We start from the raw sequence: 13,540 nt of genomic DNA on the forward strand, positions 1-13,540 counted from the left end.
GTAAATCGAGCTTACCTTAAACTGGAAGTTGATGCCTTCATTTAGCGTTTCCTTGTTACCATCCCGGTTATCACTGTAACAGGAGGGACAGCAGGCATGCTGAGTGTCCCATTTCCACAGCTGATCTCCCAGACATGTTCATCCATCATGCTTACTGCTTCAGTGGCTTGTTTGTGGCTTCATATTTTCCCCAGGGAACAAGCAGAGGAGCCCTTTTCAAACTTTGTCTGTAGATTGCAGTTTAAATCCACTTATTTTACCAGGATGATGCTGCTGCAAGTCGAGGATATGAAGATTTAACTTCTTTTTTAGGAGCTTGCAAAACAATTTTTTTTCTCCTTTGTTGATGAACTGAGGTTAGAGATCAGTAAAAGTTGACATTTATCTCCTTTTTCCTCACTGATTGATTGGCTTACATTTTCCAAAACCAGGACAACAATCTCAGCGTCTTCACTAAAATGCACAACTTAACGGTTTGATCACTAGAGATGCACAAAGTTCAGATAATTAGTTAAATTAAAAGCAAAAATCTAAGCAATAAACTCGCACAAACATGCCATCAATACACATCTGGTCATTTACAAGGGCCGTGTCTCAAATTTTTTGTTTTAGTCATATATATATATATATATATATATATATATATATATATATATATATATATATATATATATTTTTTTTTTTAAGAGGATAATAAATCTGGTTTAGGATTTGAAATAAAGGTTTTGCATTTAGGGCTAGATTCAACATAAATAAATTAGATTTAACAACATAAAACCATTTGAAAGACAACAAAGCAAGATAGTGTGATAAAATGTCATACACATCAATCCTAAAACTAAGTTAAAACAGATCTCAATGAAAAAAAGAGCCATCATGGACTGGCAGTTAACCAGGCAGAAGAAAACTCAGTTCATGTCCAAATGTCTACCTGTAGCATCCAGTCGGCCCAAACTGTACACCGTAAAACATTGAAATGGGAGGAACCCTTGTTGATGTGAGGTGAATTTCTCAACAGCTGGTTCACTATCAATCATCCATCCATTTTCTAAACCTCCTTGTCCATACAGAGTCATGGGGCAGCTGGTGTCTGTCTCCAGCAGGTTTGGGGCGAAAGGCCTGATTGTCTCTCCATCACAGGCCTAAAAAAATCTGATCTGTTTTTTTTTTTTTTACCCCTTTTGCACCTAAAGACGGGCGATCACCTCAGACTACTAACCCAGTCTCCTCACGTGTGGAACGAAGGTGTGCTCTCTCCAGCTCCCACTTTATTCCAATGTATTTATTTACCCACTTATACGCAGAATAAATCAAGGTCAGCACACAATGCCGCCGCACGGCTATTAGGGTTCATTGTAATGCAGATTCTCTGGTAGCGAGTGCACTACACTGACAGCTACAGACGTGCAAACAGCCAACATGAGCACGCTCTCACACATTCACACACAAAAGCACATGTTCTGTAAACAGTTTAGCTAACAGCAGTGGAACCCACTCAGAAGGTCTTTCTTTTCCCTCCACCATCTGTCTGCCCCACTCCTCTGGTAAAGAGTTCATATTTCAAGATCCACATCGTACAGGATTTACTTATCAAGCACTTCAAACATGCACAGGACCAAAGAGTTGTACATTGAAGTATTTACTTAATGTAGGATGCCTTTGACAGATGTTTGGGGTTACAGCTTGTTTTCTGTCGTCCGATGGCGGGATCTTGTATTTTTCCATGCTGTCCAAATTGAAATACTTTTGAGAATCTAATATTTAATAATTTATCTGGCACCAGCATTCTGTGACCTGATTGTTAAAAGGGATGAATAAAATGAGCTGCATCAATTTACATTTAAGTTTTAAATTGTTAATTTTTATTGTTTTAAGTCTCAAAACTTTTCCAAGTTCTGTTTATTTACTCAGTAGCATTTAATCAAGACTGCTCTGCCTGTGTGATTCACCTGGATGTGAAAACACAGTAAGACGTTTAAACATGCAAACATTGGTAACTGGTCAGTTTCATCACCTTATTCTTTTTCAAAAGGTATGCAGATTTTTTTTTTAATTATTGTGCAAAATTTGCAACAGTAAAGAGCAAGAGCAGAACATTTTGCATTCACAGAAAACCCAAAGGTTATGACTGTTTCCTGGCCTTCTTCTGCCAGCTACAGCCACTTGCTTACCATGGAAGAGTTTGTTTTGGTTTTTGTTTTGTTTTTTAATACAAGAATAAAGTTCTAATTTTTTAAGAACTCTACACCAAACTGCACTAAAATTAGAAATAAATGTGCCTTGAAGCTTCATTAAATTATATTTAATTATTTAGCACACCATGTTCCGGCCGGATCATTACTTGCGCTGCGCAGTGCTCCCACTTCCGCCTGAGTTGTTGATGAAAGCTCAGTGTTAGCAGCATAATGTGGTTTTCAAGTTCGGCTGTGGGGATTTTATTGATTGATGATAATGTCTGGGTCTCTGTCGTTTTTCGGGGGACCAATAAACATCCTTAAAATGACTGGCGCGATGCCTGGAGTACGGCAGCTTTTCCCCTCCCGGAGCTGCTGGTTCAGAGCGAATGGCGGGAAGAGCGCTGCAGGAGTATTTATACAGGTGAGCGGATAGACTGAACAGGAGTTGATTAAGGTAAGTGTAGCTTTACGGACAAACCGGAAATTTTTTTTCATGTCATCCCTGTCTCAACAAATGGGTGGCTGAGCTCATCTTGGCGGTACGTAGCTGGTAGATTAGATGTCTCTGTGTGTGACGAAGGTGTCAAATCCTGTCCTATAAATGTTTGGACAAGGTGAGAGTTCATTATTAAATTGAGTGAAGATGAATGCATAAATGAAAAGCTGGAGACATTCTTTATAAGAGTATTTGTGAGCCTGCCTCTTTATTGAATTGGATATAATTTCAGATTTTTGTATAACTTTTCTTCAGGTTAACTTAGAAAGTGAGGTATTATTGTTACAGGTTAATTTTCTAAACTACAGAACAGTAAAAACAGCGAAAAATTGGACTAATGTTGATATGTAGATGAAGGTTTTAACACAGCAGAGTCAAGTTCTTATCAGCCACGGGACTTTAAGACATTTCTGATTCTGTTTCAAAGAAAACATGGAGCTGGTCACATCAGATCTTATAACTCTATCAAAGATCAAAGCTTTTCCCCACATTAAAACAACTTTTTTCTCCTAATTCTGACTTTCTTCTGGCAGTATTACATCTTTATTCTGTTGTCGATCAATGCCATGTACTCGCTGCTAAATGTGCTAATACCAGAGAAACAAGTCACTGTTTATCCGCCATCATCGGTGGCCATGCTAACTAGCCTTAGCATTCATGACAGATTGTGCTAGCTGCAGCGTAGCAGAGGGCGACGTGGGGTTACATACTGCAGCTTTAATGGAATGAACCGTGCACTCTGAGACGCTGCAAGGTTGAGATTTTGCAAAACAACCTTCAACTCCCAATTTGTCCTCCTGTAATGTCAACTGAAGAGTACATCAGAAGTAAAAAGTTCAAGTAGCTGGTCTTCACATGTCTTCTTTGAGTGTTTACCTGAGCCTCGCATTGCAGGTGCCTGGCAGCATGAAACACAAACCATGTGTTTATATTTGTGTTCAGTTTGCATTAGTAAAAGCTTTGTGTGTGTGTGTGTGTGCGTGCGTGTGTGTGTGTGTGTGTGTGTGTGTGTGTGTGTGTGTGTGTGTGTGTGTGTGTGTGAAGAGCCCTTGGTGAAGCTGTCAGAGACTTCAGAGTGCTTGCTGTCTCTCTCGTTGATGAACGAGCTGCTCTGAGGTCTGACGTGACCGGCTTCTCAACTCAGGGTGCTCAACAAAACCTTCAAGAGATGGAGGGATTAATGGGATAAAAACAAGAATGAGACAAACAGTCTGGGATGGATTTTGCTTGAAGGGATTGTTTCTTGCTTTGGTTGGACTTTGAGAGTGTGAAAGGGATGAACACTGTTGTCTTCAGTCAGGTTTAAACACTGAGCTGAAGATGCTACGCAACCGTACCGGCTTTTAGATCGCTTAGGAGAAAGATGTTTTTTTTTTTTTTTGTATTCCTGTTAGAACTTTAGTTAGGATGAATGAAATGTCGCTCTGTTGCTTAAAGTGACATTCTGGAACAAGAATATCAGCCGGCAGCACATTTCCTTCCAGCTCTGCAGAATATCTCCACACTATTAAGGTTGCCTTTTTAATGACTTGAGAGTTGCTCACAACATTCTGCTGCTTTGCAAAGGAAAAATGTCTTCCTTTCTTTTATCTGGATCCCCATTAGTTGCAGTTTCCTGCATCTGCTCTTCATGGGATCAACACATTCAACTAACTAAAAAGTCTGACATACATAGATCAAATAATATATTAAAAATAAAAATGACTACAAAAATAAACAGATATAAGAGATACAAAACAGCAGCCTTAGATCAAAACAAGTTGAGTTATAATATTGTGAAAATCATTCTGCAAAAGGACATTCATTTCAATATTGAAATGAATATGAAAAAAAAAAACGTATTCAATCAATATAACACAATCTAAGATTAAGAAAAATCATTCACTTTGGTTGTTTTTGTTCATAATTTATTCTTCTGATGGATCTCCCAGATATTTTTTTGTAAGGAAAAATTTCACATCACACGAGGAGTACATTTTCAGAACTTATCCTCTGACAGTGACTCTATCAAAATATAAAATATAACAGGAACTGAAGCAAGTGGTGTGACCATCTATTAGAATAATTTTAGCAGAAATTCTAAATTAATATTAAAAATACTAGCATTTCAAGAGAAATACTTTTCTAGCAGTAGAAAACTAGTGCAGACATATCTCATCTACCACCGAACACCTTATACAGTTGCCAAGCATACAGCACAAAATGTAAGAATAATTCAAAAGTAGTTTTTTTTGTAATTTGTCTAAAAGTGCGACAAAAAGAGGAAAAAGAGCATCATTTTGCATTTATTTAGAAATTGTCAAATATGAGGCTGACCTGACCTTCTTGGCAGATTCTTCTTGTAAATACGTAAAATAATGTTTACACTTTCAAACAGCCTATAAATTGTCTTACCATAAAGCTCCACAAACTTTCAGGTTTTTAATGAACATTTTTATTCCAGAACCGCGCTGGCTCAGGTCTGCCCTCTCTAGGCAACCAGGAGCACTGCAGGCCTCATGTGCTGCTTTGACTAGTTTTGAGGCAGACATGTAATACAAACAGGTAAAATTGAACACTTGTTGTTTGAAAAGTAATGATATTTAAAGGTGTTCAACACCGATCTGACCTAAAATTCGATGTAGAACATGGAGCTCACTGAAGTATGGCTCCATATAGCTCTCATCAGTTTAACAGGAAATATATAACTTGAGTAAAAATGACTGTGATCACATAAGTATTACTGAAACACAATTGACTCTTATTTGCTTTCTCCGTTCGTCTGTGTTCTCCAGTCACTCCTAATTGAAGCCTGTTTCTATAGCAGAAAGGACAGGCAGAAATGGGCATTACTGTGACATATGAATAGTGAAAACTAAGTAATGAAAATTGAATAATGAGCAGCATGTCCCTAAGTAACAAAAGCTTTTTCATATGCTATCATTTGTCTGACGCTGAGTGAAAAGTCTCTTTCTACTTGTAGAAAAGACTTTTGGTTTATCAGTTGCAGATATTTTGCTGCCATTTCTTTTGTTCGTGCCTTTGCAAAGTCCAATTATCTACTTACATGGTATGTGTACATCGACTTAAATGTCAGCCAGTTGCTTTATTTACCAGTGAATAATTATAAATCTACAGTACCTCATTCAGACTCAGAGAAGTCCTGTGGATGGTGCTAATGCCAGTGACAGCTCTGCTGCTGACAGTGTACAATTAAAGCTCGCTCTATGATTTTATTGCTCAAGCGGGACAGAATTGCATGCTTTCAAACATGGTTTCCTATATGTGTTCAATATAACTCACATGACATATTCATGGATATATTTTTTAAGTAGTGAAACACCACATGAATTAGGAATGGCTGATTCTGTACACCAATAGCTTCTCAGGCTTAGTCAAACGTGTAAAAATAACTAATTTGTTCAGTCGGTGCAATTAGCATAGAATTTATTGAATAGACCTGCCCTAATGCATCAGGCACATTGCCACTGATGTCTGACCTAGAATTGTTTTCAATATCAGCACCAATGTAGGTTGGTAGGTAGGAAGGTCGACTCCATACATACCTACCAAAGTAGGCGTAGGAAGCTAAATGGGAAGGTAAAGAGGAAGATAGGTTGGTTGCTTAATGCAGCCTACCTACCTAGGCTGCATTAGGTAGGTAGTCTGGTACCAGCCCTGGGTAGCCTACCTACCAGCCTACCCAGGGCTTGTATTTAGACAATGCCCTGTTGGTATTTAGACTAACAGGGCTTGTATAAATACCTCAGACCATGATGTGTCAAATGGGATCTCACACAGGCCAAGATTCTGCATGTTTTAGTCGTTTCCTTGCCTCAAATTAATCCAATGATTGGCTCATTACCTCTTGACATGATGATGAGGGAATTCAGCTGTTTGAGTCATCAGCTGTATTGAAGAAGGAGCGCAAATAAAACAGCGGCCCTGGAGTGCTTTATAAGCCAGGTTGATTCTCCAGTGATATGAAGTTTGTCTTTGATATCTTATTTTAAATTCATTTTCACATGCCAGTCAAAACTGTCAGCAGTATAATTTGTGCTTATTCTTAGCACAAGCCGCTGTGATATTTTTTTTATTTTTTTGCTGCTGGTTGTAGTTCTGCTCATGCTGACAGAAACGTTACGTTGCACTTTTAGTGGGTGAGATGTTTTAACACATAAATGTACATAAATTATAGCGGATTGCAAGAGTTTTCACACAATTTGAATTTTTTCCATTTTTAATAATCCAAATGCCTTGGATGTACTTTATTGTGGTTTTCTGTATTAGAGAAACAGAAAGTAGTTCTTAAATGTCAAGTAGAAGGCTAATTTTATGTTTGTTGCACCAGTTTACAACAACAACATGCTGAACAATCTAGTTATATAAAGTACTGCAGTTATAGTCCTAGGCTGCTGGGGGACATGCTGATCACTTTTCCTTACTCAGCTAAAACCTCACACAACGCAACAATTTTGCATTATCTGCTGTTTTACCTGTGATCAACTTCATGTTCTCTCCCAGCTTCTCTTCCTAGAATCCGGCCTGGCCGTCAGCTAAGCTACTGCTGCCAAAAACTTCATGTACTTGTCCTACAGACGATATACCTGTCTCTGTCTTTCTGTGTTTAATCCTGGCTCTGTCCCAGACTAAGAGCAATTAGCAGAGTTAGTGGTGGGAATAACTGTGTGGACTCTCTGTCATTCTATAGATTTTACTACTGGCACAGGGCTTTTTTATTAAGATGCATTAATCTCTTAAATAGACTCTCAAGGCACTAATTCTGCCGTCAACTCAGATTTTTTTTTCTGACATAGGATGTTCTCCTGGGCCAGTGCTTTTGAGTTCTTTGTTTGTTGCTCCTTGTTTAGTCCGCTTTAATTGAACTGTAATTTGCTAGCCAATGAAGTCCAGTTCGTTTGTGGAGATGACGATGGGCGATTGAACTCTGGTGACGACTATAAAAGTGAACTCTGGTCCACCTACAAACCTACGTCTTGGTTTGGTTGAAGTGAATGCAATTTAAATGCAAGTCTGACCACCTAGTGGACTGGAGAGCGCTGCAAAAGCTAACAAACTAAAGCAAAGGGCATTCTGGGTAAATACAACCAAAACAAACACACTAGACATTATCAGAAGAAATGGCTCATTGTGTTTTTCCAAAGACAAAAGAAAAACCCGACAGCCACTATAATCTGACACCACTCCATTTCTATTCACATTTTATGAAGAAGGAAGTTGTGTCTTCTTCAGAGGTTTTCATGTTGTTTCCTTCAGTGGTTTCTGGTGTAGCGCCACCACAGGTGAGGAGGGGAACAGGTTTTTCAAAAGGGTTTGCTTCGTTTGACACCATGCAGTCTGAAAGAGAAGCGCTCCAACTGAAACCAACTGAAAATGACTTAAAGTGTAGTAAATGTTGAGACTTTGTCCCTGATTAAACCGAGTTTACCGGACTGTCAGGTGTGAAAACAGCCTTAAAGCTCCAGTTGGCTGTAGCAGATCACAGCTCACAACAACCAAAGTTTTGTTGAGTGTCTCACTGTGATAGGGGGAGTTTTCCTTCCCACTGTTGCTACATCCTGGCTTAGCATGAAGGATTTCTGCATGAAGCCACAGTTGCTTTAAACTCATTCAAGTCAAGGGACTCAATGCAAACATCTGGGTTTCCTCACGCAGAAAATTATTTAAATATTAAGTTGAACTTCCCTTGTTTAATAACAAAGATCCCATCAAAATGTATGCAATTGATGCTGAATTTGTATTTCTTACCAATTGATTAAACATATTTTTATGTGCAAACTAGATTCACTTGTTTTTTTTTTGTTTGTTTTTTGTTTTTGTTTTTTTGCTGTGAATTGGTACTGCATAAATAAACTGAACTGAATGAGCTTAAATCTTGGTCAACCGATTTTGTACTTCCTTTAAACCCGAACGGCCAAGGCTGCCGTCTATAAACTTCACAAGACAACAAGGAGGCCGGCACCCTGTCTGTAAGACAGCACATGTATTTAAGGGGGAGCATAAATTAGCTGGTGAGGGGGAGAGCAAGCTGATAAAGTTGTCTGCTGCTGCTGTTTTTCTGTGTAAGCAGCTCCACATCTGCCCCATTTACCATTGCAAAAGCCTATTAGCTGCCTCGAAAGAGAATATATTTATCAGCAAGCCCTCCATTATTAATAAGTGCAGAGTTAAAAGTGAATATGTATCAGAGAAGCTGAATAGCGTCGAAGCTTGGGCTGGATTCTGATGGTCTCACTGGGAGTATCAACAGTTCAGGATATTTTCAGCCCAAATCTGAGCAGAGGCAAGAAACGGCTTTCATCTCTGCTGTGAAGTTTCTGCCATTACAAACCGGTAATTATACATTACACTCAGTGGCTGGTGGCAGAGGGCCATATATCTTCAGATGGATGATTGGGAGTTAGGTTTAACAGTATTGTTTGATTTAGCTGATGTTCTAATAAACACATTGGATTCGTGAGCATCTGGCTGTTTTCTCTGTCCCTGTGCAGCCTGTGAGGTGGGTTTCTATAAGCCGGTGGCCGGCGACGGCCCGTGTGGGAAATGTCCCCAACACAGCCACTCGGAGACCAGAGCCGCCGTCTCCTGTCCCTGTGACTCCAACTACTACAGGGCAGCAGATGACCCGCCAGCAGCACCCTGCTCCCGTAAGGACGGACACACACACACACACACTGTACACGACAATACCGCTCTTCAACAGCTGCTCGTTTACACCGATGACCGGATCAGTCTGTCACACCGGCACTTTTTGAAACCAGGTTTCAGAGTGAAACTTTTCTACGGAGGTGCAAAGAACTTCAAAAGCGTGAAAAGCGCAGAACGCATGGCTGCAGGGTTTGTTCTAAGCACCCACAGGAAGAAAAGAAAAACGATGGCGGCAGGCATTGTGCTGGGTTTCTTAACCTGTTGAGTTTAACACGACTTCCAGTAGGAAATATATATTACAGCAGCACTTCATTCATGGGAGACAGGTTACTGTTTGCAGTGAGGTGGAAACTGAGGGTTAAAAGCACATGCACATTCTGTGACATGCTAAAATCACAGCACCATCCAGTGGCCTGGCATGACAACTACAGCTGACTCAAAGTGTGGTGGCGCCTCTAAACTATATATATATATATATATATATATATATATATATATATATATATATATATATATATATATATATATATTGATCGTATAATCAACATTTGAATGTTTCCCGTCAGCGGTCTCCTGTAGATGCAGCCGGACTGGGTGAAACACATGCGTACTATCAAAACACATGTGCAATGTGTAAATGTGCTTAATCTACAAAGCTGTGAAAAAAGTATCAAACCCTTACAGATTGATTCTGTTTTTGCGTTTTGTTGCACAGATTTGACCATTTGTAAATCTGATTTTCGGATGAAGATAAGCTGAGTAAATACAAAAAATATATATTTTCAAATGATGAAACCATCCAAATCAATCTGAACATATAATCACCCCCCTTTTATTACATCTTGAAATAAATGGAATTAAGGACATTTACACCAATCAAGCAATGGTCTGATTATGCAATCAATCAAACTGTATTTATAGAGCATTAATCAAGTGTAACACAAGTGGCTTTAGAGAGGTCAAATACACAAAGATGGATTTTTAACCACACACAATAAAATGACTAAAATGTTCAAGTTAAGAAAGAAGTAAAACAAGCAGATTAAATAACAATTCTGAAAAGATGAAGACAGTTCTTCCACAGGAAAAAGACTGAGAAATAGTTACTACTAAGGGTGTCAAAACTATCCTAATTATATTTTCATTTTCTCAGGTTTGTCTGATCATAAAATTAGTATGAATTGAAGGATCCAATAAAACAACAACAAAAGCAAAAGAAATCTATAGAGGGGCAAATACTTTTCACTAGGGCTCAAATCATTAACAAATATTGCGATAGACAGGTGATCAACATCAATGAAAGAATTTTCGTTTGCTTCACTGAACGTCAACATAGAACTGCACAGCATTCTGGGGGATGTAGGGAGAGGGGAAGCTTTAACTGCTTAAAGTCTCACAGTCAGCTAAGCAAGGTTGGTGGCATCAACGGATTCACTCACTCTTTGGTTACCTAGCAACAACCTGGTGAATAACTTGCTGGAGCAGCAGTTTCATGTTTCCCCACCGTGTTTCATAACTGCCTAAAAATAAAAAAAAAAACAGCAGCAAAAGGAGAAAATGAGTTTTACATCTTGAGAGGAGACTGTAGAGAAAACAAAAAATCAGTTTGGCATTGTTTCAGATGTATGAAAAATGAAAAAAGACTAATTACACTTCACTCTCCCTCAGGTCACCAGGAGGAAACCTCAGACTGAACCTTCAGTAAATCTCTCTTCCTGTCTCCAGGCCCTCCATCCGCTCCAGTGAACGTCATCTCCTCAGTCAATGGAACGTCTGTGGTTTTAGAGTGGGATCGGCCGCTGGACACCGGGGGACGCAGCGACCTGCAGTACAGCATACTCTGCCAGAGGTGCTCTGGGGACGGGCCGTGTGAGGACTGTACAGCTTCCCCCGGAGGCAGCAGTGGGGGGAAGGTGGGCGGCGGGGCCAGCATCGGGCTGGGAGGAGGGGGCATCGTGGAGCGCTCCGGCAGCGCCGCGGTCCGATTCATCCCTCGCCAGAGTGGTCTGACGGAGTCCCGGGTTACGGTGCTCAACCTGGTGGCCCACACCAACTACTCCTTCCGCATCCTGGCCACGAATGCTGTGACACACCTGAGCAACGAGGCCTCACAGTATGCCGTGGTGAACATCACAACAAACCAGGCAGGTAGGGTTCATGACGCAAACATATGGAGTCACACAAACACTTTGGAGTTAACCTCAAGTATTGAGCAGAGGTGGGCAGAGTACCAACAGTTGGACTCAGTTAAGAGAAGCACAACTTGAACATATTTTTACTCAAGTAAAAGTAAAAAGTAGCCGTCCAAGAAATTACATTAATAAAAAAAAATGTATTTGGTAAAAAGTCTACAGACATACTGAGTAACTGATCAAATTATGAATCATTTAATATTTAAAAATACATCAGCAGTACGACAGCAGAGCGAATGAGAGAGAAAGAAGGGCGAGGTTGCAGATATGAACGCCCAGCTAACTTTTAGCGCGTCCTGTATTCTCCACTTCTCCTTAACCAGAGCAGTTTTATAAATAATGTTTTGTTACTGCATAATCCTACACAGCAGAGGAGTGCTTTAGTGTTTCAAAAATGTGAAACGTGACATTTTCAGTTTCCTCCCAGCAATTATTAGAATGCAAATAATCACACTCAGACTTTGTTTACATTTTGAATCTCTGTGTTTTGAATCGCTCAGTTAAAATGATTTACATTCAAACTAATGAGAATTTAAACCATTTATCTTTATCTGTTGAAGAAAACCACGTCCCAGTCAAAACCTTTAGGGGTTCGAAAACATCTACATGAATAATTAATGTCCATTCTGTAGATCTTCTGGAAGTGAGACAATATTCTGCTGCTGATGAGGATTTCAGATTCAGGCAGGCATCTAACAAACATTACATTTTGTGCTGGTTTCAGCTGGCTGTCACTGAGATACGTTCTGCCCATCGGGGCATTAACGTGATCCCAGAAGGAGCTGTGTGTTGTATCGCGGTAAACCCTGTTTTTCGGTCTTTTCGTGCGTCCTGATCTGTCCTGTTTGCTCTGCAGCCCCCTCGGAAGTGTTATCCATCCGCCAGGAGAACACCAGTCAGAACAGCGTGACTCTGATGTGGCATGAACCCGACCAGCCCAACGGAGTCATCCTAGAGTATGACCTCAAATACTATGAGAAGGTATTGAGCTAAAAGTCGAGGGTTAGTCGCACACTGCAACAACAAAAAAAAAATACTGATTTGAAAAACTGTTTGTATTCCTTTTTGTCATGTTATGAACTCCACTTATGATTGAAAGACCAACTCAAAGTGCTGCGTAATTATTTGGAGGAAATTGTAGTTTTTAACAAAGAAGTCCTTGACAGAAGCCATTTAAAGGACAGAGCAAACATTTGGTAATGGTTGCCCTGGTCAGATCACGTGACCAAACTGTAACCCAGAAACAACACGAGAAACGTCATGTGTATCTCTGAACATCAGCCAGAACACAGCTGATCCTCTTGGAGGAACATGGTGGTGGCTGCATCATCCTGTGAGATTCTGGAAAGTGGGATGGAGCTCAACACACAGGAATCCTGGGAGATAAACCTTCAGTACAGCCGGTAGAGACAGAGTGGTGACTGACAGCACTAAGACCTTCCTCCTTGCCCTCATTGGTTGTTTCTAGCCCAGCTCAATTTTTTAATAGATTACGTCTCACACCATACTTTCATGACATATTGACAGTTTCAATAAATATGTAAAAAAAACATTTCATAAAAGCTACATACTGCAGCTTGAAACCTGTAAGCTCATTGTGCTGGAAGGGCCAGGGACAGATCTGAGTGGAGATCCAAGCCGTGGCAGTCGGATAGGGAGCGGATGAGCTTGTCCAGGAGAAGGATCCTGGTGGCAGATCGGCTAATTGAAAGGAAATGGGGGTCGAAAGGCAGAGGAACAGGGAGGACGAGGCAGTGTGGATTTCAACTTAGCAGAAGTGACAGTGACAGCGAGCGGCTGTTGAGCACATAAACCTCACAATCAGCTAATTGCTGCGAGCGTGTGTGTGCGTGTGTGTGCCCGGGTGTTTGTGCGTGCGGCGATAGGAATCATCTAATTGCAGAAGGAGCGGCCTGGGAGCCTGCTGTCTCATAGCCAAACAAGCAGGTTGGTGTGGGGAGGGCTGAAGGATTAGCTTGTCTCTTGCTCTGCGTCTTAATCTTCACCCAGAGGCTGACACTTTTGTG

At 40.3% G+C, this 13,540-nt stretch overlaps 1 protein-coding gene across 1 annotated transcript in view; it reads left to right on the forward strand.

The window, feature by feature from the left end:
* Positions 1 to 12,507, forward strand: part of LOC106920143 (eph receptor A8) — a 103,056-nt gene extending 90,549 nt beyond the window's left edge. Inside the window, exons 7-9 of the mRNA XM_088005960.1 lie at positions 9,135 to 9,320; positions 11,047 to 11,469; positions 12,370 to 12,507. Of these exons, the coding sequence (XP_087862086.1) occupies positions 9,135 to 9,320; positions 11,047 to 11,469; positions 12,370 to 12,506 (746 nt within the window). The 3' untranslated portion in view covers position 12,507. The remainder of the gene's footprint in view (positions 1 to 9,134; positions 9,321 to 11,046; positions 11,470 to 12,369) is intronic.
* Positions 12,508 to 13,540: the final 1,033 nt, after the last annotated feature.

The sequence above is a fragment of the Poecilia mexicana genome, unplaced genomic scaffold (genome assembly GCF_051168715.1).
Source record: "Poecilia mexicana isolate PSO_F unplaced genomic scaffold, ASM5116871v1 scaffold_5, whole genome shotgun sequence".
Classification (NCBI taxonomy): Eukaryota; Metazoa; Chordata; class Actinopteri; order Cyprinodontiformes; family Poeciliidae; genus Poecilia; species Poecilia mexicana.